At 32.7% G+C, this 27,699-nt stretch overlaps 1 protein-coding gene across 1 annotated transcript in view; it reads left to right on the top strand.

Annotated features, from left to right (window-relative positions):
* Nucleotides 1–27,699, top strand: part of LOC124368748 (twitchin-like) — a 260,447-nt gene that overhangs the window by 142,664 nt on the left and 90,084 nt on the right. Inside the window, 22 exon segments of the mRNA XM_046826091.1 lie at nt 448–759; nt 1,125–1,254; nt 1,411–1,583; nt 2,349–2,476; nt 6,424–6,444; nt 8,597–8,750; nt 9,788–10,087; nt 11,680–11,846; nt 12,681–12,816; nt 13,234–13,515; nt 13,818–14,123; nt 15,213–15,317; nt 15,728–15,925; nt 16,853–16,977; nt 19,237–19,393; nt 19,988–20,287; nt 20,858–21,032; nt 21,887–22,014; nt 22,146–22,290; nt 22,996–23,132; nt 25,005–25,189; nt 26,404–26,518. Of these exon segments, the coding sequence (XP_046682047.1) occupies nt 448–759; nt 1,125–1,254; nt 1,411–1,583; nt 2,349–2,476; nt 6,424–6,444; nt 8,597–8,750; nt 9,788–10,087; nt 11,680–11,846; nt 12,681–12,816; nt 13,234–13,515; nt 13,818–14,123; nt 15,213–15,317; nt 15,728–15,925; nt 16,853–16,977; nt 19,237–19,393; nt 19,988–20,287; nt 20,858–21,032; nt 21,887–22,014; nt 22,146–22,290; nt 22,996–23,132; nt 25,005–25,189; nt 26,404–26,518 (3,879 nt within the window).

Below are 27,699 nucleotides of genomic sequence, written 5' to 3'. Positions count from 1 at the left end.
AATAGTTTTGAAGTGACAGTTTTCAGAATACTCATAACAATTAAAGAGTTTGCAAGATATAGTAAATTTAAGAGCAAATTGTGAAATGTGTTTTTCAAATTTTTTAATGTGAACTTGTAAGTTAGTTTTGTTTTAATTTTCTAGCATAACATACATTGTAGAAATATCAGGACCACTATAATTTAAAATAAGTTAAAGCCACAAGTGAGTAAAATTAGTTAAAAAATTATATTTATAGTGTTTATTTTTCTGTACATATAACTTTATTGTACAGTTGGATTTTCAAAATCATATTGGATTAGTGTTTATCGAAGTAAATCAACAGCAGCAGGGTATTTACAAGATATAAACTACTCAATGAAATAGTTTACTTCACAATACGCTTATATCAAAACTAATTTTTTGAATTCTAAAGTCATATTGGCTCATCGAGATTGTATATTCTAGCCAAGCCTAGCCGCCCTGAGGGACCACTGGAAGTATCCAACGTCACCAAGAACGGCTGCAAGTTAGCCTGGAAGAAGCCCTCCGACGATGGAGGCACTCCAGTGAAGGAATATGAAGTGGAGAAGATGGATCTTGCCACAGGCAAATGGGTGAGAGTGGGCAAGGTTCCGGGTGATCGGGACAACCCAGAGATGTTGATCACGGGTCTAGAACCTGGTGCAGAATACAAGTTCCGAGTGTCAGCCATCAACGATGAAGGCGACTCAGAACCGTTAGAGACCGAGCGATCAATTATTGCCAAAAATCCTTATGGTAAGCAAAAGCTTTAATGCCAATTGGCAATTTCACTATCAGAAAAAGCAATAGATTTAAGTGTTGTGTTTAGCTATTTTAACTTTGCAAACTATGCAATACAACAATCTGACCTCATAAGTGAAAAACCTAGTGCTCTTAATAATTAAAACATGCACAACATGCTGATACTATGCTTCCAGTTAACACCTACAGGTGTTTGCCACATTGAACATATTAAAGTAAAATTCGTACATAAGATTACAAGAAAAGATGTTCATTTGTTCCACAGAAATTATGTAAATAACAATGTTACTAATTCACATGGTGACTTACATACCAGTTTGTCAGAAAATTATTTATGTGGCCCTACTACTTGATTTCAGACGAGCCTACTAAGCCTGGAACTCCCGTTGTTGTGGATTACGACCACGAGAGTGTCAAACTGAAGTGGGACAAACCTGATTCTGATGGTGGAGCACCGATTGAGAAATACATCATTGAGAAAAAAGACAAGTGAGTATGTTTTTACACTCTATTTATAGAAAAAGGATGGAAGTTTATTACTTTTCAGTGAGCATAATTGATTATGGAAGTTAAGCTATGTTAAGTGAGAAGGTGACACAATGAAGGTGAAGAATGTGGTTGTAATGATGATCTGATGTGTGGCAGGTTCAAGCCCGATTGGGAGCCAGCAATAGAGGTACCAGCAGATCAGCTGTCAGCCAAGGTACCAGGTCTGAAGGAACAAGGAGAATATCAGTTCCGTATCATTGCTGTTAACAAAGCTGGTCCCTCACCTGCCTCTGACCCAAGCAAGATGCATCTTGTCAAACACAAGGCCTGTGAGTATCAAAATCTACACATAACGTAGATATATTGGGAAGGGTTGATTCAATGTAAATGTTGAATTTAGCTCCTTCACCTTCCTCTTAGTGCGTGTCTGGAATCTGACCCTGTCACAGACATACAGTCAGTGCTGAACTAAGATGAAGGTGTACTAAGGCTAACCTCAAAATTCACAAAATGTTAACCTTTCTCTTCTATTTTCTTTGCTCAAGGTAATAAAAGACTCTCTTATAATTGTTTTCCCCTTGTTTGCATTTGATCAATCTTTGCGAACTGGATGATTTCGTCTTGCTAAAATCTTTTATTGCAATAGTTTATTTATCAATCATTTTATATTTACATTTTTTAAGGGAGAGGTCAATCCCGTTTTAAGCCTTATTCTGCCTGTCCTCATGGGCCACTGGCCTGTGCAAGGATCTTATCAAACAAAATATGAAGGAGAGTTTTTACAATACAAGGTCAATAGTACTGATAAAGTGGTACAGTCACAGATAGGATTTGAACCTGCGCTACGTCAAACTCAGATCCAAAGTCTGACGTCTTACATTTCAATTATTAATTTACTTTGTATGTTCAATTGGAATATTCTAAAAGATTAAGGTTTGGATATTTCAATAAAACAATAAAACAGATAAAACTTGGATATTTCAAAGTTGGATTTGTTCATCCACTTGTATTGGATTTGAAAATCTCAATTCTATTTTCTCATGTTAATTTTTTTTCAATTGTACCTTTTATAATTTTTTTGCTTCTATTTTCAGTGAAACCTAGAATTGACCGCACCAATCTAAAGAACATTGTCGTAAGAGCCGGCAAGATGGTCAAGTATGATGTCAACATCCGAGGTGAACCGCCACCAGAAGTCACCTGGTTCCTGATTGACAAGCCGGTACGTGTATTGGAACTAAGCCTAGTAACTTTTCATGTCATTCTACTAAATTATTGTGTCATCTAGTGGTAATTGATCTTAGAGCTAATCTTTTTAGCTGGATTCCAAAAACTCTACTCAACCATATGTAACATCCCTATGAGCCATAAGGATGTTATTTCAGCCATATGACTACTAGATACATGTTTGCATTAGAATCTACGATGTTTTCATGTACAGTCGTTTATTGCATTTAGATATATAACTCATACTAATGATTGTTGATAGAGTACTAGAATGTTATAGCCTGAAGATAGCAATAGATATATAGTTGGTTTACCATCTAGAGAATATTAGCCAAACTGGATGAATTTCCTGCTAGTGTGACTGGCAGAAAGAAGGCAGAGTTAGGCACAACAGAGAACAAGATATACCTGTAGTACAATTTTGGAGCCGACATCTGGGCAATTCATTAAACTAAACTTATAGTGGCAGTTAAGCTAGAGCATAGCTATGTGTCATCTATTCCTCAATCAACAACAGTTCTGTAACTGGATCCTGAACGATTAACTAAGTTGCCATAGACTTATTACACCAGTTGTTCAAAAAGTCTGAAAAATATTTTCTTTATGCATAAACATAGATACATGAAACTAGAGTTGTGTTCTCACCGTAGTTACTTATAGTTTGGTCAGTTTAGGTGCAATGTTTGGCTATGAGGGGATGTCTTGTGAAGGAAGTCAAGAAAATCATAAATGTAAGCGTGGGTTCAATTATACTACATTTTAAAGGTCTTTCTTAGGATAATGCATTACCACAAATCGGACAGAAAAATGATTATTCGTTTGGAAATGGTAGTCTCTCAAAGTTTGATTGATTTTAATTTAAATTCTCTTTTTTCCTTTATAATCTACTTTACATTTCATAATAATAATCTAATAATAGGGGAATAATAGTGTTATTACCTGTAAATCGTTATGATTGAGACCAAAACACTTTTGGCTTCCATTACCACATCACAAATCAATCTTTGAGAAGCTCCCACTTCCAAATGAACAGTCACTTTTCATTCGTATTTGTGGCAATTTGTTCCCCTAAGAAAGTGACCTTTAAAATGATGTATAATTGGACCTATGATTATATTTAAGACTTTCTCGATTTCCTTCACAGGACAACCCCCATAGCCTAAAATAACCAAACTTTAAGTAACTACAGTGAGGAAGCAACAATAGAGTTTCATTTATCTATGTTGTTTTATAAACAAAATATTTAAGTGTTTCCAGACTTTCTGGAGATCAAATAACATTAGATTAGGGAACATCCCTCACTACTTGGTCAGTTGAGGCATTTGTAAGCCTTCCAAGGGCTTGGAAGGCTTATTCGTGTTACAAATCAGCAAGATTATGAGAGATATTGACAATTGGATTAACCATTTGTAGTTGTGTGTCATTCTTTATTTCAGTAAATTCTTTGTTTAAAGTAGGTTTTTGATGATGTAGAGTTTTTGAAGGTAACAGATTTCTTTTTGGACATTCGCCATCTTAATGTGAAACAAAATTCATTATCGTTATGTTTCATATCACTACATCGCAAATCTAATTTCTTTAAAAGAAAATTTATTGAGGCAATAAATCAGAGGATCACCCACTCAGTTGAAATCAGGCTACTTTGGTTGCCAGTACTAAAAAAACTAAAAAGGAAACTAAAAAATTCAACCATAAAGGAGAGTTCAAATGAACCAATGCAGAGTCACAGTATGGTTTTAAACAGTTCATGAATAGTAAAGCAATGATAAAAAGGCCACCCTTGTTCACTGATTTTCCGCCATTTTGTTTCTGCCATGACAATTATTATTGGCCTCTGGTTAGTTTTTTAATTAATTGTTGCGATTAGACGTAATGCGACCTGTGTTCTTTCATGAAGTTCTTAATAATTAGTGTTAGTTTAATTAATTGCATATTTCAAAGATAATGTATATGGAGATGACACTCAACTTGCCAATGCACAATGCGTATTTAGTTGTGATTTCTGACTTGCGTGTCACTAAGCTTTTGTCTATTTTGTTCACTTCAACGTAACTTGTAGTTATGTGTTATGTTTGTTATCTATCTGAGGAGGAGATCACAATGGCGTTACAATGGCAAATGTCAAAAAATTCCTGATACCTTCAGTCAATTGTTTTTTCGGTCAAGCAGGTACCTATTAAATTCTACTGTTTCGTCAATCATGTAACTTTAACATAACATTTAGGTATTCAGCCTTTAAACTGGACTGATGGAAATACTGATTGTGTAGAGAGTACATAATATGAATGTGACCAATTGTCAATCAGTCTGCGTTTCTCTATACAAACAATCAGGTCGATCATGCAGGGTCCGAATATGTTTCGTGTTAGTTCAAAGTGTATATGTATTATATGAATACACCTTAAATATTTTCACAGTTTAGCAACAGATCTATCAGAAGGCAAGTATATTATGATAAATAATAACTACATTTTTCACACTATAATATTGTAGTTCAATATTTTGAGCCCATTTAAGATATTTACCACATAATTTCATATAAAAATATATGTGGATTAATATTCAGTATTTGTTATATAACCAGTGTAACTTTCTTGAAGTAAAATATTTCTTGGTTCAGGTGTTTGAATAAAAACTAAAGGTGTAAAATCTACTACTCTCATCTTACTCAACAATCACTGCTATAACCCTTTTACTGTCAGCCTTTTTTATGGAGCAAGCCTATTACCAGGGAAATAGTAGTTGTAAATACATTTACAAAAAATGTACTAGATTCTATAAATGTTGGATTTTATTTATTTATATTTAGATGCTGTTTTACATACAATACATTATTACAATGTAAACCAAATTCATAACTGAATCGATTGTGAATACAAAATTTGAATGTCCTACATTCACAAATAGCTGCAGTATTAAGACTTTCTCAGGACGTGACACTGCAAAAATTTCCAATTCAAGGTTTTGTCATTGATAGAATATTTTAACACTAAGAAAATATAATGCAGAAATGCTCCAAATGGCATTCTCGTCTTACTTTGCTTGTAAACAACCAAAATTCTGAGTATTATGACATTTGAATGTAACAGTAGCCAGTGACAATAAAAAGCAGATTTGCATATACTGTATCAGATGTCAGAAAAATAGTTAACCCTTTTAGGACTGAGCTGGCAATCCATATCCCAACAAATTGTTTGTAGTATTTAAGGTTATTATCTTTATCAAATATGCTTAGTATTGTGTTTAGAATGTTTACAAATTTTCATTTTGATGTTGATAACACAGACTGTAAAATATAAATTAAAAGTTATGTTGCACATGTTTTGTTGACAACTAATTATCATCTTAACTAGAGTTAATTTCACTCACATATGAAACTGCAATTTTATAGAAAAATATGTTCTAAACAGAATTAGAATCCTGCACTAAAAATATGTCTAGTTTCCGAGGTGTGGCATATTAAAGTTGTAAATTTATCCATACAGATTTTTTGTATTTAATTAAAACTGTTATTTTTTCTTTTTTGTTGGGAACTAAATGTTATGCCGCGATCATAGTATATTTCACTGTCACAAAATTACATCAAAACCACATGTTTATGTTTACTGTAAATTTTTTTATGAGCATTTTCCCAAAATCCTGCAAATTCCCCATTTTAGGCTTGGTATTATGTTTAATCACTAGTAAAATAATTGTCCTGCAAAAAATCTTCAAGAAAATGCTCGCTCCTAAAAGGGTTAAGTACAGAACTGTTTAAGTATCTGTAGAATTTGACATTACAATAGCTTTAAGATAGTTATTTCTTCTATAACACCAAAAAACACATTCAGTATAGAAGTTGCTACAGACTGAATGTGTTTAGTCGTCAAAAGAATTCATGTTTTAAAATTAAGTGTCTTCTAGTTGTGATTAACCAAATATAAATGTTGTTGACTTTTTCAGACTGATGTAGTGATTGGTCAAGTGAGTAGTTATAGTTTGTTTCATCAGAGGGTTATGGTTTTGCTTATACATTTTATAAAGGTGTTAGATATTTAGACTGCTTATATACTTTTTATAGCTATTTTTAAAATTATTCTAGCTATTTTAAGGTTATGGATTTAAGCACACGTGTTACATTTTCAATTTTTGTCATAGACTAGTGTATTTTACAAATTTTTCAATATATTTGTCTGATCATTTGAAGATTGTTGATGCTTTGTGCTTCACCAAACACAACGTATTTTTAATTTTTGAAATGAATTTTTTATATTCAACATACTTTTTGAATTTTTAAGTGCTGAACCCCCAAATCCAAATCCTTACTGCCAGTGGATTCTGAAGTGGACACTTCACTTAATTTAGAAGTTATCCAACTATCTTAGCTACCCATTTCTTGTAGAAAACACCACTGAGAGTTCAGTTCAAGTATCGTTCAATAATCTTTATCATCTATAATTTTTATCACTATAATCTATAGTATTCAATTTGATCAAAGCAGATAATAGTTCTTTATCTGAGGTCTCCACTGAAATCCACCAATCCTTTATCCACTCTGCCACTGTTCCAGTGTATTTTTGGCACTCTTTTTTCATCTTTTACAACACACATGCTCCCTTAACTACGCTTGCGGTAGATGTTTAAGCTTTGTCTTGGTTGCAGTAAAGTAAGGCTTTCTCGCAACATTATTGCTTCAAAATATTTTGCCTGATGGTTCAGCTTATTTCACACGCTTTGCTAGGCTGCATTCATATTCAATTATTTTCTTCAATAGTCTTCTGTCTCTTTTTTATCAGTTATCTTTATATTCCATCCTGAGTCGGTGAATGCTCAGTTACTTTTCCTCGTCTAATAAGGCTAAAGTTTATTGTTTTAATCAGCATTTTTCTTTGCCACAAGCTGGTGCATTAGTTTTAACAATCATTTTGTGATTTTTATGTAATCAATCGTCATGGAAATGTTCTCAAAAATATGCTTGTATATCACGTAATAATATATGATTCGTGAGAAATTTTATATTACAAATCACTATAAACACTCTATTACAAACTATTGTTTATTTCTAATATTTTTACCCGCCTTGTTCACGAAACATATCCCAAGCATATCTTTTCTAAAAGTACAAAATAAATATGTATATGCGTTTATCTTATCTGTTTTACTGTATGTGAGTGTAAGCTGTTTATTCCTGTATTGAAACTGTATAAAGTCATAAAAATATTTTTGAAGCACCAGAATAAATAATAAATTATTTATAGATACACAAATAAATACTAAATAACAAGTAAATTCTGTTTTGTGTCTCTTACATCACATTTTATTGATGGTAAAGGTTACAAATTAGATTTTTAATGTGCTATACATGAAGATTAAAACACATATAATTTTAAACTTTTAACTTACAAAATATAATTCTTTACCTTCCAAACAAGTGTATTTTATCCAAAGGCAGAAGAAATTTGTATGCTTTTGAATTAACATTGAAGTACATATATCCTGTGTCGTCAAAACAGTAATTTTAGATTATATTTTTTATGTAGAGAGCTTTTTAAATAATGTATGCCATATTAATCATGTCAAAGTTCCGTTAAATGCATTAATTAACAATTGGGAAATATGTTGCAAAAATCTAACAAACAGTTACCTTTTTCTCACTGAGATAATAACAAGGATCAGATAAAAAGTCAGTATATTTCCATTACTGACAATACAATTACAACTGCAGTTTGTAAGAAAGTATTTCTTGGTTTTAATGTATATAAGTACAACAGCGGAATATTATTGCGTGCCTCTGTTTGGTTCAAAATCGTCTTAATTTAAATGTAACTCAATGGCACCTGAATATTCCCTAGCACACATGTGATCCGTGTACAGAATATTTTACATCTTACTAAAACACTACACATCTCCTTTAACTTATGTGTCTAATCTTGTCTGTGGAATGTTAGCCCCATAACATGTACATACCACACTCACAACTGTACATAAGTACCACATTCACAACTATAACTTTCATCAAGTTCGCTCTCTATGAATTAATCACAGTTACAAATATGTTTTAGTTGGTTAAGTACAAATCAAGTTCAGAAATCACATTGTTTTATCTGTACTCATCTTGAAATGTTTCTGAATGCAGGTGAAGTCAGAGGGTAATGTTGAAATCATCAATGTGCCCTACAACACCAAGATCACAATCAACGACTCCACCAGGAAGAACTCAGGTCTCTACAGAATCGTAGCCGAGAACGCCTCAGGCAAAGATGAGGCTGATGTAGAAGTAACTGTTCTTTGTAAGTACCATTCAGTTGATTCGTTGAAAATATAACTTACTTTAGATAAAGCACTTAGAAATGTTAAACACATGAAAGGATACAATTACTGTTGTATAATGTACTAAGAACACTAATACTTATTAGTAAACTCCATGATTTTTGGACAGATACAGTTGTGCACATATAAATGTCCTTTAAAGTATTATTACATTAATTAATGAACAAAATTGATTTCGTCTACAAAACCCAGTTGGGTGGCACTATTCCTGAGGTGGAGAACTCCTTTTGGTAAATAAGCAAAAGATCAACATATCTTTCTAGGTCACTTAAATAAATTACCAGAAAAAGAATATTCTGAAGACATGTACATTCAATTGACTTATAGCTAACATAAAAATGTTAAAATGGATTAAAAACAAATTGTTAATTTTATTTATTTTTTTTACTGAAGGATTACTAAATTGCAATGGTTTTAAATTTTGCTAGCAATAAAATATATCAGGGGCTTTCCTCAAAAAATAGTTTAAATGTTGAAGGCTAAAGATTGGGTAGGTTTGGTTTGAGTTATTCCATCGTACCCTTTGTTGCTTCAACAGGGCATTTAGTTGATGATTGTCTAAACCTTATAGTCCTGAGTTGTCTATGCACCTGCAAACTATCCAAGCTGTTAACCAACAGCATTAGTACGTTTTAAGTATAAATCATAGGTAAAATAACTATTAATTATAAGCCTTTAAAAGTTATTTTTGGCATAGCTTAATTTAATAGTGTAAAGTACTCAACATTGCTTCAATATTGCACTCCACCACTCCCAACTGTTCAAAATTCTTTGAAATTATTTAAGAATTTAACTTGACTTTATTTCATAATTTATGGTTTACTGCGAATTGCTGAGAATAAGTTGGGCTGCTTTATACAAACAAGGTAGTTCAGTGATCACTTAGCTATTGATTATTTAAACAATTTAATCAAGGCATTGAAAACTGTAAGGTGTAAATTGCTATCATTTTATTTCCAAGTATAGAATTGGTTTTTAAAAAGAACTGTTTTTGCAGCTGCACCTTCAAGACCCAAGGGCCCACTGAAAGTACAAGATGTTACGGCTAATGGCTGCAAACTTAAGTGGGAGAAACCAGAAGATGATGGTGGCAAACCCATCACAGCATACTCCGTGGAGAAACTGGACTTGGCCACCGGCCGGTGGGTGCCAGTGGGGCGAACCACAGAGCCTGAGATGGAAGTGAGGGGACTCCAAGAGGGCCATGAATACCAGTTCCGGGTCAAGGCCATCAACGAAGAAGGAGAGAGTGAACCCTTGGACACTGAAAGTTCCACACTTGCTAAGAATCCTTATGGTAATTTCTGTTTTTCCTTTAACTTTTTTCCTGTAATATATTTTATTTCTAATATGTTCATGCAAACCATCTCCCAAACAAGCAGCGGAGAGAAAATGTGCATCTTCATTTGCCTATCTGTTTCATACCAGGGTCACCCATTTATGTCTGCTTGAGATGAGAATAATAAAATCAAACTTAACCATTTGTATAAATAACCACAATCTACGAGAGTTGAAGGAAGCAAGGGGTTTGTGAGAAAAACTAACAGAATAAGGTAACATTGGTACAGTGGGAAGGGTTGATTCAATTTGAATGTCGAGTTCCGACGCTACACTGGGTGGAATGTGAAAGGCAGCTGAACTCAACATTCACATAAAATGAGGTAATAATCCTAAAAAATAATTCTATTTCAAATACATATTGTGATGTAAAATTAAATTATTATATTGCTATAATGGTAGGCCATCGATAACGAACAAGACATCAGAGATGTAACTGTTTGTTTTGTAGATACAATGCACCAACAATTTCCAAATCATCGTTAATATCCAGATTTTGCAGATTGTTTGCAAGAAGTGGATTACTCAGTGGTCACTCGTCCAAGGAGTAATTCATTCACATTCATTGTTGTTTGACTCAGTTATCTTAAGATAATTGCTTTACTCACTAGTTCATTGACACTTGTATTACAATAAATCGAAGTAACTGAAGGTGTGCTACTCATCTCTGACATAGATTTGTTCTTGTATTGTTTCAATTCTGTTTGTGATTGTGTTGCTGTGACATTGAATGTAGGGATCTCTGAATTCCACAAATACTTGCAAATTAAAAGACTGGATGCATTTTAAATTTTAAATACATAACAGTTTTACAATTTAAATTTTAGAAGGAGTAATTAAGTTGTTTGAGCATAATATGCTTCAGTAATAACATGGGTGATTAAAATGTTTTTCCAATTGCCAATCTAGGACATTATGAGTCCATGGCAGATTCTGCAAAAAGGAATCATCAGGAACATTCTTCCAAAAACAAAACTACACATTTAAAAATTCTCATCTAATGTTTGTCTGCTCTACAATCTTGCCAATACCAGATCAATACTAATGTGAATGTAGATGGTCAATCTAGTTAATACCTCCCTTAAAATTCCTTCGGCATTCTCCCATTTTCTGTTAATTTACCTCATCTACTTTTGAGGATATGAGTAGAGAAACAATAACTGCAAACTTCCCTGAGTTATCTTGCAAGAGCCACTGAGAACTCGGATGGGTGCATTCTGAACCACTCATCATCATGATGTGATCTGTTGGAGCACTCTGGATGTAGCAGTAGAATGGCTTGCCAAAAAACATGAGAGTCAATGTGGTAATGAAGGGCACTTGGTAATGGATTCATGGCGCTAATGCAAAAAAAGGCCTGATTTCATCGACTCATATATCTTCTTTCCAACGATTCTAGGAGTTGCACAGAAAGTCCATGGATGAAAAATGCCATCATCGATCTGCCATGAATGAAAATTTTTATCTCTAAATAAATCATCAATAACAACAAATAATGTTAAATGGTTGGTCTTTAATGGAAAGTGTACAAATATTATTGTGTGTTTACAGACATCCCAGGTAAGCCAGGTGTTCCCGAGTTTGTGGATTGGGATGTGGACAGAGTTGTACTGAAGTGGGCTCCTCCGAAGCACAATGGTGGAGCTTCCATTACCGGATACATCATTGAGGCCAAGGAAAAGTTTTCTGCCTCTTGGAATGAGATGACTACCACAGATGTAAGTTCAGCTGAGTAAAATCTTATAGTCTTCATTTAGATCATTTGAATTTAGTACACCACTGCATTATAAGTGGTAAACAGTATCGAAGTTATTATTTCATACTAATTAGATTAACTCTAATTATAAGTATAATTTCTTGAAAATATATTTCTTACTAGTTTTAAAACAATATTTCAGGCAAAACTTGTTTTCTGACCGATAACAAGACTTTGGTGGGGTGGAAATCGAATGGCTATAGGTTAAATGTCATGGGTGTATATAAGGGAGGAGCTCAGGGGCTCAAGCCCTCCTCCCCCCCTAAAATTATGAAATACAAACATTAAAATTAGACCCAGTAGTTTGTTTTAAGCTAGAACACATTTATAAGATTTTAAAACTTAACTATTTCCCGGGGAAGATTTCCGAGTCCCTGTGTATATATTTTATATCTCCTAAACAAGCCGGTGTCAGACCCTCAAAAATAAATTTTCTATATACGCCACTGTAAAATTCTATATTTCAAGACATTGTACATCCAGATTTTAAAGTAACGAACACTCTTTTAAGGCTCACTTCCAATATTGCTTCAGAACTGTAAAAAGGAATGTAAAAAGCATAATAAAGGCGAGCAATAATTACTTTAGACATAAACCATACCAATTCCAGAACAGTATACATTTTCTTAAGCATCACCAAAATTCTAATGCATTGTACCTTGTTATCCTATACTCACTATCTTGTCCACTAGCCCCACCTGATCACGATCATGCAATCTAATTGATCTCTTCATCTTGTCAAGTTTACTGTGGGGTAGCCGGTGAGATATTTGACACATCCTCTATGTTTTTACAGAGTCCCACACCAGAAGGCACAGTGCTAGGCCTGAAGGAAGGCAACACCTATCAGTTCAGAGTGAGAGCTGTCAATAAGGCAGGGCCCTCCGAGCCCAGTGATCCCACGAAACCTCACATTGCCAAGGCGAGAAACTGTGAGTGTTGCATTCTATCTTTGTATTTATGTCTCATCTAGAATATACAAGTTAACAAATTGTTTTTTTTTCTATTGTGGAGGGTATGAAAACCTTTTTTACTATGAAAACAATAACTAAAATTATAAATCCAAAGAAACTCTCGAGAAGTCAGCTTTTTTAGTTAATAGACAGGATTTTCATTAAAAGAATCGTACATTTTTACTGGAAATTTACTGTAAAAATGAAGAAATTTTATTATAAAAGTGATTTTATTATTAATGCACTTCTTATTCACATATTTTGTAATGGAGCATGGAGAGTTGTTCAAACTTTTTTTGGAGTTCTTCGATTAAGATTGATTTGAAAAATACAAATTTGATTGAAAATGTGTACGTAACTGATTAAAACACATATAAAAAAGAAACATTTTTGCAGTGAGACCATGGATCAACCGAGATAAGCTGCAGAAGGTGATAGTCCGAGCAGGAGCGGTCGTGAAGTTTGATGTGGACGTGAAGGGTGAACCTCCTCCAACCATCACATGGAACTTTGCTCACAACGAGCTCCAGAGTGGGATGAGAATAAAGATTGAAAATGAAGATTACAACACCAAGATTGCCATCTCTGAGACCACCCGCAAGGACACTGGCATCTACACGGTCATTGCAGTCAACCCTAATGGCCGTGATGAAGCTCCTGTTGAAGTTGTCGTGCTCGGTAAGTGTATTTTTTTTTGTTCTTCTGATTCCTATCTTCAATTACCTTATTTATCTTCCAGAAATATAATAAAAATAAAGTATTTAAACATTAAACCATCCTTTAATTATCTTAAAGTATTTTATTAAATTTTAAAACAATTTTGATATATGAACTTTATTTCTCATAATTATTATGTTATCTTAGTCCCTGCTGATTGTTATTTATTATAAGGTGCTAGATTTAATTGGGAAGATTATCCATTTATTCCGGCACAGTGCAAATCAAAAAGGATAACTCTATTGAATGCTTCAACTTTGCAGACAAGCCTGGATCTCCAGAGGGACCTCTAGAGGTAACCGATGTACACAAGGAAGGCTGCAAGCTCAAGTGGGAGAAACCCAAGGATGATGGAGGCTTACCTCTCAGTGGCTACGTGGTGGAGAAGATGGACACAGCCACAGGACGATGGGTGCCGGCAGGATTCGTGGACCCCACCAAGACCGAATTGGAGGTCACCGGACTTGAACCTGGCCACAAGTACCAGTTTAGAGTCAAGGCCCAGAACGAGGAGGGAGAGTCAGAACCCCTTGAAACCGACACGGCCATCTTAGCCAAGAATCCTTACGGTAATGAATAATTCTAAAGTTGTACTTAAGTTACAATTTTACCAGTAATCCTTAGAGGTGATACTCAAATTGAAATTAGTTAGTATTTGCTGTTTATAATCACTTCTTGATCTTTATCTGTCTCTAATACATCCATACCTGTAGCACACATTTAGATAAGGTCTGTTTAAACCTAATCCTAAATTGTTGTTGAATGTTTAGAGATTTGTTGCTTATATTTAACTATTTATAGAATGTTATTTGTTGATGGGCAATACTTTATATATTTTGTTTATTGTTATCCAGTTATATAATTTATTACCTATTTATACTCTGAATAATGTATGTATTATCCCCATAATGCTATATAAAATGCCAATATTTAAAAATCTGGAGTTATAGAAGCACCACAGCCACACAAAGAGCAACATAACATTTTCTGTAAAAGCATGAACTAAACTGATCAAAACAAATAATTGATGAAACTGTAATGGAATTTTGTATCTTGCTTTTATAAGTTTCATTATGGACCTCACCGATAAGTCATGTTGACTTGGTGGGGCCATGATTAGGTAAAATTATGTGTTACAAAATAAATAAAAAAAATCATCCAAAAATCATAAAAATCAAACATAAAAAAAATCCAATATACAGGTCTTGGAACTTCTGTCAACCCTTCCTGATAGTTACTGACATCATTCAAAGAGGATTCACCTTTTTTAGTGATTATTCATTTGTTCTTGGTAACTGATTTTTCTGAGTTTACACATTTTCTATATCAATAAAATTAACTACTACCTGTTTAGGTAATTAGATAATATATTAAATTTTCCGATTTACTGCAATGATGGAATCAGTAATAGTTAAAAAAATTGAAAACATAACAAGGCTATAAAACCTTGTAATGTTGTCAATTCATAATGTGGTCATTTTTGTTTTGTAAAATACAAGCTTGGAAAAATTACAATTTCATGATATCTTTCCAAAAGATAGAGCAATGCTTTAGTTTTTAATCTGTTATTCACTTGGGTATTACAGTATGATATGATTTTTAAATAATGGTGACATACAGACTTAAATGTTTAGTAATAAATAAATTTTGTTCTTCAGATCCACCTGGAGCTCCTGGCCTCCCAGAGATTGTCGACTGGGATGAACACATGGTGGAACTCAAGTGGGAGCCTCCCTTCCGTGATGGAGGTGCTCCTATTACAGGTAAATCTCCCTCCCCACTGGTACTGTCATCTTCGTTGTAACTTACAGTGCAAGAAAGTGCAATTTTGCAAGTAACGGTCAGTACATGTAACCTAATTAACTTTATGAGCCAAAAGAATACTAAGGAATCATTCAAGAAACTCCTAAAACATTTTCACCCTCAGGTAACTATGTTACTGTAAAGTAATTGTAAAAATCCTTACAATGAAACTTCACGAGGAGCTGAGAGGTTGAACCTTCAAATTGAACATGAAGCTACAATTATAATTATTGTTTTATTCCCTTTAAAACTGCATTGTTGAGTTTTTAGACAAACACTGTCCCTTACTGTATCAATGTTTTATTTTGTGTCGTAAAATTATTAAATTATTCAGTTCAGTCAAAAGAACCCAAGTCCATATTTTCTGCAGGTTACATCATTGAGATGAAGAGTCGGTTTGACCCGAACTTCGTGAAGGCAGTAGAGATCACAGGTGGGCAGTGCAAGGGCAAGGTTCCCAAGCTGGAGGAAGGCACACAATACCAGTTCCGCGTGAGGGCAGTCAACAAGGCTGGTCCTGGTGAACCCAGCGAGGAGACCAACCCCCACACTGCCAAGCCCCGTTGGCGTGAGTACCACAAATACAAATACATGTTTAGAATACAATTATTGTCTAATTGGTCGAATGGGGTATATTTGATGGGTTTTTAAAAACTTGTCTATTTTAAAGTCTTAAATTATTAAAATAGTGATCAGAAATATTACATTTTTGTTTAATTAATTTACGGGTGATGATTATTATTATTCTAATAACAGTTTTCAAAATTGATTAAAATTAAGACTTGATTATACGATGGCATAAAGAAAATTGGCTGAATGATGGTGGCATGCTGACGCAATTAATAATAACAAGTTATACTTCTTGTTGTTACAGTGGCATAACTAAGGGTAGGATGAGGGAGGTATGCCACACCCCCCCCCCCTGAAAGCCCAAAAAATAAAAAATTTATATGTATAAAAGTAATCTAACTTGTTTAAAATACAGCAGTGAATTGTTGTACGTCTAATGAGGGCTATCTAATATATTTAAATTTATGTTTATTCCATATCCCCTGGTCTGGTATGCTCATCAATCAGATTCATTTGCAACTGTTTATCTGAGTTGCTGTTGAGCCACAAGCGAATCATTGCAACTTGATTGAATAAGATTTAATTTCATGTTTGTAGAACATGATTACAAAAAACATTTGTAAAAGTCTTTATTCAATTCATTAGATTTGAGTTCAATCATCATAATTGTGTATTCAATTTTATCACTAAAAACAATGTTTTATGAGCCTTTAACTATCAAATCTTCCATATTTTATAAAATTTTATTAGTTTGAGCTTTGATTTTTAACGAATGGTGGACCATTCAGATCAACATTTTTGGAGAATGTAAAGTGACTTACAAAAGTGCGGTTAACTTTTGATAAGAGTTCCTGAGGAACAATACAAATAGATTTAGTAATTAGTAAAATACCACTAATAACACACAATAACCGTAATATTTCAGTGAAACCAAGGATTGACCGCACAAACTTGCAAAATCTCGTCTTCAAGGTTGGCCACACTGCACTGATTGACGTCAATGTTTCGGGAGAACCCCCTCCAACTATGACATGGATTTTCAAAGACAAGGTAATTTTCACAAATTATTCAAAAGATAATTTCTTATATTGTTTTCAGTACTGACTGAGACCTACAAAAGATTGATTATAATCTTTCAGTGCCAAATATTTTCCTAAATTTATTCTTACAAAGTTTTAAGTTTTGTTTAAGTATTAATGATTTGGCTCTTATTAGACAGCCATTTGGCTTCTAAACTCGTACAGAAAAAATAATGAACACATATTTTTCATTTGGTAATGAAATTATTAAAAAACTACTTATATAAAGAAAATGTAATTATTCATATAATTTAATAATAAGAATGATTATTATTTTCAATTGAATTATCTTATATACACCTTCAACAATTTTCAACCAATGTGTTAACTTACTTATTTTTTCTGGGTATAATTCTGACTGTCCAAATGTTGGTGTATAGCAGGCAAGAAGGATACTGGCATTGTTTACAAATATTTATCACTCATAAAATCATATGAGTTTAGATTTGTTTGTGTCTATATTTTTTCCTTGAACATATAATGTGTTCAAGAATGTGTGTACATTTTCTGATTTCAAATACTTAAACTAGTATCAAGATTTCTTTAAATGCTATTACATAGCACAAGGTATTTTTGGTTAGCTTAGTTTTACGGTTATTTTATAATCAGACAAACATGTATACATTAGAGTGTATACACCATACAGTGTTTATTTTACTGGTTTATTATATTTGTTAATTTTTTTAGTTAGTAACTATTTAAGGTTTTGTTCATCTAAACTGAGTATGATGTGACTATTTTCAGAGTGAAAATCCAAAAGAAGTTGTGAGTAACTGGTAGAAAAAATGTGCTAGGCAACAAAAAAACGCTTCTGTATAAGTTTGAAGCATCATTGTTATTTATTCTTGTGTTAAAATTGTTAGAAATATGGCTTAGTACTCAAATATTATAGTAAAGCTTGAATTAGCCATAATAGTTGCAGATATCGATATTACACATATATGTTTCAAAGCACTTTAACAGTCAGACTTGATGTTTTTATTTTTAATTAATTAAAACTGAAACACACTTTATACATCAAGATGAACTGACAATTAGCTGACATCATAGTGTATTTTGGTTTTTGTTTATAAACTAAGTTTTTGAAATAATTTATCAATATTTTTTATTTTATTTAAAGCTTTTTGTACGATTTTTTAATAATTTAAACTACATGAATTCAATATCCAAATAAATAACATGGAGGACTTTTTAAATGTATTTGTATATTTTGACACTTTTAATTTGCTCTTAAATATTTTGTTATACTGTATAATTCTTTCAGTACTGTTTCAGTGTACATTTTTAATTTAAACAATTTTTTAACCATGTTTTGATCATCACCCAACTCCTTTTTTGACATAACATTAAATTTCACATCCAAATAACACTGTCTACATTTTATAAATGCTTCTGTTTATCTTTTCCTTCAGAAGTTCCTGTCGTTTTAGTAACAAACTTCTAGTCTAGTTACCAGCGTGTTGTTAACTTAGCCCAGTGTTTGTCTTTTATTAATGCTTACTCCTCTGCTAGTCACCTAACACAATAAGCAAAAACATAAAGTCTAATCACAATTTTACTTTCTCATGAACAGAATCTATTGATCGCAGGTTAAATATTATGTCCTTTTATAAGCCAAGTTGTAACATTCCTGTATCTTTATATTTAATATAAATGAAATTTCAAACTGATATACATATCAGGTAGTATTGTGGTTGAGAATACCTATAACTGTTATAAAATAATATGTGAATCTAAAATTTGTATTTCCTGTATTATAACTTTTAACATTATTTGTACCAACTATATGACTGCAGTAACAACTTTTCAATATCAACAATTTTGACAGTAAACTCATCTTATAAAAGTAATTTGTAATCTCTTTTTGTGTAGTGCTTGCTTTATTAATAATCTTCTTTTGTTTTTAATGTCTTAATGCATTTTCCTCAATTTATGCAGTACTCAGAAGTAAATGCATGGCAAACATCCTTTTTATGTTGTGTGAAATTTCTGTAACATAAATGTTTCTTTTAAATTTAATTGAAAATTGCTTTGAATTGTACAAATATCTAAATAGTGAACATCTAAAATCTCTTGACGTGTTTGGAACACAAACTAAAGCTAAATTTTAAGAAAGTAATACAATATTTTATATTTCTTTTTCAAGTAAAACATTAAATAAATAGATTTTTGCAACAATAATGCGCACCACACCACAGTTGGAAACTAAACGTCCGTATTGTGTGATCAGGAACTGAAGACAGAGGGAGCCATCCGCATTGACAATATTGACTATAACACCAAGCTGTTGATCATGAAGGCAACAAGAGCAGAGAGTGGCAAGTACACCATTATCGCCAAGAACTCTGTTGGTGAGGACAGGGCTGAGATCGACATTACTATCCTGGGTGAGTAGTTTAGCGATATTCTACTTCCAGAGGACCAACTGAGTCCGGAATTTCAGAGCTAACAGATGGATTAAAATATTTATATACTGCTGAACAAATTTAGATCTGTACGATCTTAAATTGGAAGTTTTAAAAATCACAGAATGTCTCAAATCATTAACAAATTCATTCCTTTGTCATTGTCAAGAATTTTTCCTTCAAATTATTTCTTGCTAAACCCCGATCTGGTTCTTGTACTTGAACAAATCTGAGGCACAGGTCAGGAATATTCTAGTGTTTCCAATTGTTTAATCTTTTCATACGTTTTGCAGAGATTTCCTCTATTGATATGACAAATTTTGCGACTGTCTGGAAAAAAATATTGTGACAAATAAATAGTTTTTATTTTCCATAAAATAATAAAAAAGTAGCTATGAATTGAAGATAAAATCTACAGTGATATAACAATTTTCATCTCATGCATACAGCAGATATTAAAACATCAGCCTTACTGAACTGCAGTTTGTTACTTGTTTATAAATTAAGTCATCATTCATTTTTAATAAAGGTGAAGTTACCTTTAAAAAAAATATAATAACAATGAATTGGTTGCAGGCAAACCAAGCAAACCAAAAGGACCTCTGGAGGTCTCTGATGTGACCAAGAATGGCTGCAAGCTTAAGTGGAAGAAACCTGAGGACGACGGAGGCAGCCCAGTTGAGTACTACGAGATCGAGAAGCTGGACCCCTTGACGGGCCAGTGGATCCCCTGTGGCAAGTCCGTGGAGCCTGAGGCCAATATCACGGGTCTACAGGAGGGCAAGCCTTACAAGTTCCGTGTGCGTGCGGTCAACAAGGAGGGAGAGTCAGAGGAGTTAGAGACTGATCATGCCATCATTGCCAAGAATCCCTTCGGTAAGATATCCTTGATCAAATTAATGATAGATTATTCTCGTGTCAGTTCTATGAAGGTAATTTTTGTAAAAAGGTAAAATTTTAAAAGTAAGATGAACATTATAAACCGTGAATATTACTCATTGTGATAATACAAAGTATTTTAACTGGCACTTGAAATATGAAACCAGAAAGAATTATTTAGTTTTAAAATTCTCACTATATTATTCGTATTTAGAGAAACTTTTTTATCGTGTTTTCATAACATTCTTTTATAAATACTATTAATTTTTAAATGACATTGTTAATGAATGATCAAAGAATATTCAATTTCTCAAGAGTATTTATTTATTATTATTGACACTGAAATATTTATTGTAAAATAGTTATTTAGTATTTATTAGTATTAGTATTTTAGTATTAATTGTTTAAATATCTATAATATTGAACTCTATAAATTTATTTTAAAAATATTAGTGTTATTTTTAGTTTATTTTTGGCATTAGAATGTCATACTTGGGTGTTCATATGAATGTTTGAGCCATGGTTGAATCTTTCTCAAACAATTTAATGGAATGTAATTGATTACAGATGAGCCAAGCAAGCCTGGCAGACCGAACCCCACTAACTGGGACAAGGACTTTGTGGACCTGGAATGGACGAAACCTGTGAGTGACGGTGGAGCTCCCATTGAGAAGTATATCATCCAGATGAGGGACAAGGATGAGAGAGCATGGGTGGATGCCGGCACCGTCCCTGGTGACAGGTTCGTTGACACTCGTTGCAAATTATCTGCTTCTCTTTGAGCACTTAATGTTCACACTTTTCTTTATTATTCTGTGGGGTCACATGAGGCAGCATAATCCTATTCAACGAAATGTATGTAATTAAAAGAGAACAATGTAAAAGGAGCATAAATTGATCACACTTTATTCCCCTAGGAGCGTTAACTTCTGGCTGGTTTATACCTTCCAGTTGAACATACACTGGGTACAGCTAAACCGATGTATCACTTAAATCTGGGCCACACTATGGATGTTTGGGAGCGGCACATCATTAACCACAAATTTCGAGATATTGGGGTGCAAGGGTAAATTAACAGGTCTAGCCTACTGTGGGGGGGATGATTGTTGGAGTTGGTGGGGCTCCCTAAGTGTTAGAGGTAGTTGCTAGTTTGAACATAAGGATGTATCACTCCTGCCCGTTTTGACTGGAGAGGCTGGTACCTAGCTGGCCTCCCCTTCTTCCATGGTGACATGACTGAGATATAATTCCTACAATATTTCTTCATGGATCTCGACAGGAAGCGGCCCATCTGAATATGCTATCACTCCGGAAGCAAGTGTAAAGGTCCTTTTAGGACTAAGTGCAATGAAAGGGGTACAGAGCTGGCCTCCCCATCTGAATATGCTATCAATCCAGAAGCAAGTGTAAAGGTCCTTTTAGGACTAAGTGCAATGAGAGGTTTCTCAGCTTTTTGTCACAATAGAACAAAAAAAAAAAACACTTTATATCTGCAGATGCTTGATGCACAATCGTTGGTATTTGTAGGAGTTTGGTATACAAATATTAAAACTTTTGTTTATATCACCGAATAATGTGTTATTGTTTGATGTTTAGGACTTACGGGAAGGTGACAAATGTTGTGGAAGGTCACGAGTACGAGTTCCGTATTGTGGCGGTCAACAAGGCTGGTCCTAGCCCTCCTAGCGATCCATCAAAATCTGTCATCGCCAAACCACGATTCTGTAAGTTATTATGTTTATACTTTTCTCTTTTTATTATAATTTGCTATTTCTTGTAGAATTGTTGGAATTTCTAATAGTATTTTTACTATAAAATATGAAATAATCACACATCACATATGTCTTTCTTGTAGTGGCTCCCCATATCGACCGCAAGAACTTACAGAAGAAGATAATACGTGTTGGACAGACGCTGAAGATTGAAGCCGATGTCAAGGGTGAACCTCCTCCAAAGATCGTCTGGTCATTGAAGGACAAGTCCTTATCCTCGGGCGAAAGGTTCGTAGCTTCTGTCAAGTTTTACAGATAATATTCGAGAATAAATATTGCTGTAAATAAATTTTTGAATCTTGAAATTTAAAAATAATGATTGGCATATAGATCAGTATTAGTCTATTAGGTATTATTATTGTGTAAACTAAATGTGCAACCAATATTGTTATTGTTTTCAATTGTATTTTTCAGTAAGGAAAATACAAATTTAATTTATTTGCTTGAACTTATAAATATGTGTAATATGTTATACTGAGAAGAGCCTTGTATGTTAATTTAATTATACCCAGAATACAGTATCAAAAATGTATTCTTAAAGAATGCCATATTTAATTTCTAAAGATAATAAATAAAGATTAGTCTGTTGAATAAATGTTCTCTTACAGAAAAATTAATTCTTTTTGTAACTTTGATTTTATATGATTGAAATAAAACCGTCAATACCTTTACTTTTTCACTGTTGAAGTTTAAACATCAATAAATGATAAAAAGTCAAATCCAATTCTCTCCTAAAATCCATCAGTTGTTTAAATGTATTTAACTCAAAACAGTTTAGATATAACAATAAATTAAAAATCTCTATTAAAATATTTCTACTAACAACTTTTGAGTCAATTAAATCTTCAAATATTCCAAAGATTAAATTTTTATTTTAAAGATTGAATTTTCAATATATGTCATAATCTAAATGTGCATGTTTTCCTTTGATAGACTGAGGATTGAGAACGAGGACTATAAGACAAATTTCACCCTGGTGAAGGCTAAGCGAGCTGACACTGGCTTATACAAGGTGACTGCCACCAACGACTCTGGCACTGACTCTGTGGAGATTGAGATCGTAGTTATGAGTAAGTTCATTTTCATTATTTATTATTTAATCCTTCACGAACGATCGAAAATCGATAAAATATGTTAAGTTTTATAGGCTTGAGACAAAACTTTTTTACAGAAGCTCATGTTTCTGACACATTTTTATGTAATACTTAGTACATAGTACATTTGAACAAAATAATTGTCTTGACTGTTTAATGGCATAAAAGGCATAAATATTGATGATAAATACTGTATGGAGCTCATGAGTGAAGTAGTGGGAGGAATGTCAATCACCTCCACCTGTCAATCACTTTTCATGCATTTCTAAAAACATTGTACGTGCTAGGCTATTATTTATTTACGTTTATTTAATAAAACAACATTATGTATTTAACATGTAATTACAATAAATTATTATAATTTGACTATATATTTTCTTAAATTTAAACAATTTAAATTTGCATAGTATTATTAACAATATTGTTTCAGTCGCTATTCTTGTTTTATTTTTGTTTATTAGACTATTTTCTTTGGTCAGTAATTCTAATGTTGGTAATTATTTCAATATGATTGTAACATTGTTTAGTATTATTAATTTTATTGCTACTTTTGTAGTTATTAATTTATTTCATACCTTTAAACTACATGCATTAAAAAGTATTGATAACTCAGATACAAATGAGTCGGCCACCTTGTAATGGTTACCATAAATTAAGAAGTTTATGAAATAATAATTACATTTAAAAAAGCATGGTACTTATGTTAAACGTACGATAATTATCAATAAATCTTGTTCATTCCTAAATTAAGAGTAATGATTAAATAATGCACAACATTTACTATAGTTTTAACAACGGCTAAAATGAAACTCTTAAGTTGATTAAAGCAAATGAACACAATGCGGATACGAGTTTACACTTGAGTAGGCAGGCACTGCGGTGGAGGCATGGAGAAAGTATATTTTTGGAATGGCTAGTTCAAAGAATTTGCTCGAATCTGCCCCGCTCCTCCGTACCCTTCACTACACCAAACGTGAGCTTCCTACAGTAATACTGCAGTGTTGCCAATGCTCAAAACAAATTTTTCCTAAAAATAACAATTCAATTTATTGTTCAAAAGTGTTTATTTCTGTTTTTTTAATTGTCTCTGATAAATCATTTTTAAAATGTTTACATAAAAATAAGTTAGTATGGTGTTGCTCCGATTTTTCAGATATATTTGGGTTATTAAACTCTAAGATAGAAGTTACATTTAAATGATTTTTGATCAGTGAAACATACTTGATTGAAGAATCTTTATGTGTAATACGGCACTAATGTTTTAAATGCTAAAACTACTTAGTATTATTAACAAAAAATGATATGCAAAGTTGAAAAATGAATTACGTTAGTTATTACTTATTCAAATTTATTAAAAATCTTGTATGTCACTTTCAACTGCACAAATTTTTGTGAAAGGGTCAACATGTTAAGTAGTGGTGGTTGGTAAAAGTAAAGAGATGTTTTCAATATTGAAGGGAGAAGATTTTAACTGTTGGTTTTGTACAAACCACATATCTTATTTTAAAGTTTAAACAAATACTCGTATTAAATTTGCATCGAAAACTAATTTTAGATCAAAGTCATGCAAATAACAATTACAGTCTTCCTTCTTTAGTAAATACTATTTTAATTGTGTGAATACTTTTTCAACACAAAATGAAACATAAGACTAGTAAAATACATCAGAGGTATTTATGCTATTACTTATTAACAACAAAATAATTGTAACACCATCTATATGTCAATAAACATAAACATATGTTTTATAGAGCTCTAATCAGTATTTTAAAATGTTTGACTACTTTTGATGTTAATAAGATTTTCAAGGAGGTGTGGGGAGATCTAAGTAATTAAACTGTTGTGCAGGTGCCCCCAGCAAACCCAAGGGTCCACTTAAGGTGGCAGATGTGACTGCGGAGAGCTGCAAGCTCAAGTGGGACAAACCAGAAGATGATGGTGGAGCCCCTGTGGAGCACTACCTGGTGGAGAGAATGGACGTGGAGTCAGGGCGATGGGTTCCTGTCTGCACCACCAAGACCCCAGAGGCTGAGGTCAGTGTCATAGTACACTTAAGATTTGTATTTTCAAATTTCAAGGTGTTTATTGGATGAACATAGAAAACTAACTCTCCATCGGTCCTCCCTACAACCGCTTATGGATCAGTCAATACTGTAAATTAATTTGCATGCTTAATTATAAAATTTTCTAAAAATACTATATCAGAAATCAATTATGCACATAATTTTATTCAAAACATTCCATAAAGTTCAAATGTGATCTCAATGTCATTTAAAATCTTTTGCTTGGTAGACCATGAAAAAATCCATAAGTTAAATTTTACTTCAGGCTTCCGAAATTACTAGATTAATAACTACTACGTCAGCAAAAAATTATAAATAAGTAACATTTTGTGAATTAAAAAAAATATCCGTATAAATTTCAAAGCATTATTTACTCTATAAAAACTGTATTTACAAAAAACTAAACTAATGATCAATACAGAAAATGTCCATATACAGAAGAGCTACTGCTATTTAATCAATTCTGTTTTGTTGCCACAACCATTATTCAGTACAACTTGGTTGCTGAAAGAAGAGAGTATAATGCATTCAGTTGAATATGGACACAGTTACAGCCAGCTGTTTACAATGTTGCATTGTCAATGCTTCGACAATAAACCTTTTTATTAGCATGACTGATTCCGACACAATGTCAATGCACAATGGGAGTATTGACACGGTGCATATTGACACATCAGATAACTTGACATTCTGTACAATCCTGAAAATGCTACGCTTACTGGAAGTAACTTCAATTGACCAGTCTCTAACGTTTTTTTCAATCAGTGTTACACATTAGGCGTAGAGACTGTAATAGTATAACTGTTTTATCATTGAGTTGAGGTAACTAAGCCATGGAAGATTTTCCAGCTGGACTTTTAGTTCATCGGCTCTATTTGAAATAAAAAATATTACAAATTGAAAAAAATAAAATAAAAAAAAAAAAAACAGGTAAACAAAAGTAACATTGTAATATTTTTTTGAACCAATACTACAAAAAACTTGTATTGTAGGATCCCATAACCCCAATCCATAAATTTTGAGTTTTTATAATTTTACATTTTTCTTTTATTTTAGAAAGATCTTTCTCACTTTAATTCAGTAGCCTATCCTCCAACATCCATTGTTTTACCTTACCAAAGTTTCTACTGCCATAATTATTTGAAAACTTAAACAATGTTGAGATGTGCTGGATGTCATCACAGGTTGGAGGACTGCACGAAGGCAAGGAGTACCAGTTCAGAGTGAAGGCTGTCAATGCTGAAGGAGAGTCTGAGCCTCTGGAGACTGACACCTCTATCATTGCCAAGAACCCATTCAGTAAGTCCTTAACTCATTCTGTCAGTCCTTAACTCAATCCTTGTCAGTAGTTTCACATTTCTAGAGTGATCATTACTCTGTTGAAATACGTTTAAAATGTACTCAGAAGTAACATTTAATTGTTCTTATTCTCAGAACAATTAAATCAGTTTTTAGAATTGAAATGGCTACTTTCAAAATTCTTTTGTACTCAAAGAAGCATCTCTTCTTGTAGACTACTTTAAAAATGTCATCAACTGATATACATTATTAGATTAACATTAAGAACAAACGTTGATTATTAAATTTAAATTTTCTAATAATATGCTCACTTTTTTAATTTGTTAAAACTTTTTCTTGTGTTGTAAAAAACACAGATCATGTAAATTGAGCTTTTAACAGCTTGTGGGGCCGCTCAAACAAGATTTAAGTTAAATAGTTGTATTTTTATTTTATATACAGAAGTGCTGAAATGTATTGTTACAATTATTATTCTCTAATGGTTTAGCTTATAAAGGTAATATTCCGCATATCAATATAAAAATCTTATTAAAAGAAAATTATGCTATGAAAATTAAGTTTGGACAACCCTGAACAAAATTACAGCTATGTTAAAACGTTGAATACTAGTGAAGATCCAAAGTAATTATATTTACACCATTTTGGGGACATTAACAGAGAGAAGGAGATCTAAAGATAAAAGATAATTTCTTAGGATAAATCATATGCACCATTTCATTTTCAGCTCTTTCCATCCCAAATTCATATTTTGCATCATGGTTTTAATGAACCTTTTATAAAAAGTTTAGTTTTCAATGTTCAAAACTTTAGATGTTCACAATCAGGATTGTTCAGTTTCCTAATCATTGGATTGGTCTCATCAATGATATTAAAATTATATGCAACTTTCTATATATTCATATTTAATATTTTCTATTGACTTTTGACCTCATGAGCTGTTCTCCCATAAAAGTAAAGAATGCTAACCTATAGACCCCAAATTTATGTGTAGTACTCTAGAGGTTTATCTTTATGAGTTGAACCATTAACCTATTGCGAATCAATGTTTAACTTTGCGTGTCCTAGTGGAGGTAAATAAGTTGCATGTCCGCAGCAGAACAGTAATGCTGTGTCACATCATACCTTTCGGTGTTGATCTGGATTATTGTGTATAAGTTATACATAATCTATATTTTTTAAAA

Source organism: Homalodisca vitripennis, chromosome X, assembly GCF_021130785.1.
Source record: "Homalodisca vitripennis isolate AUS2020 chromosome X, UT_GWSS_2.1, whole genome shotgun sequence".
Classification (NCBI taxonomy): Eukaryota; Metazoa; Arthropoda; class Insecta; order Hemiptera; family Cicadellidae; genus Homalodisca; species Homalodisca vitripennis.
The sequence above is the reverse complement of the archived record's forward strand: the minus strand, read 5'-3'. Positions and strand labels throughout refer to the sequence as shown.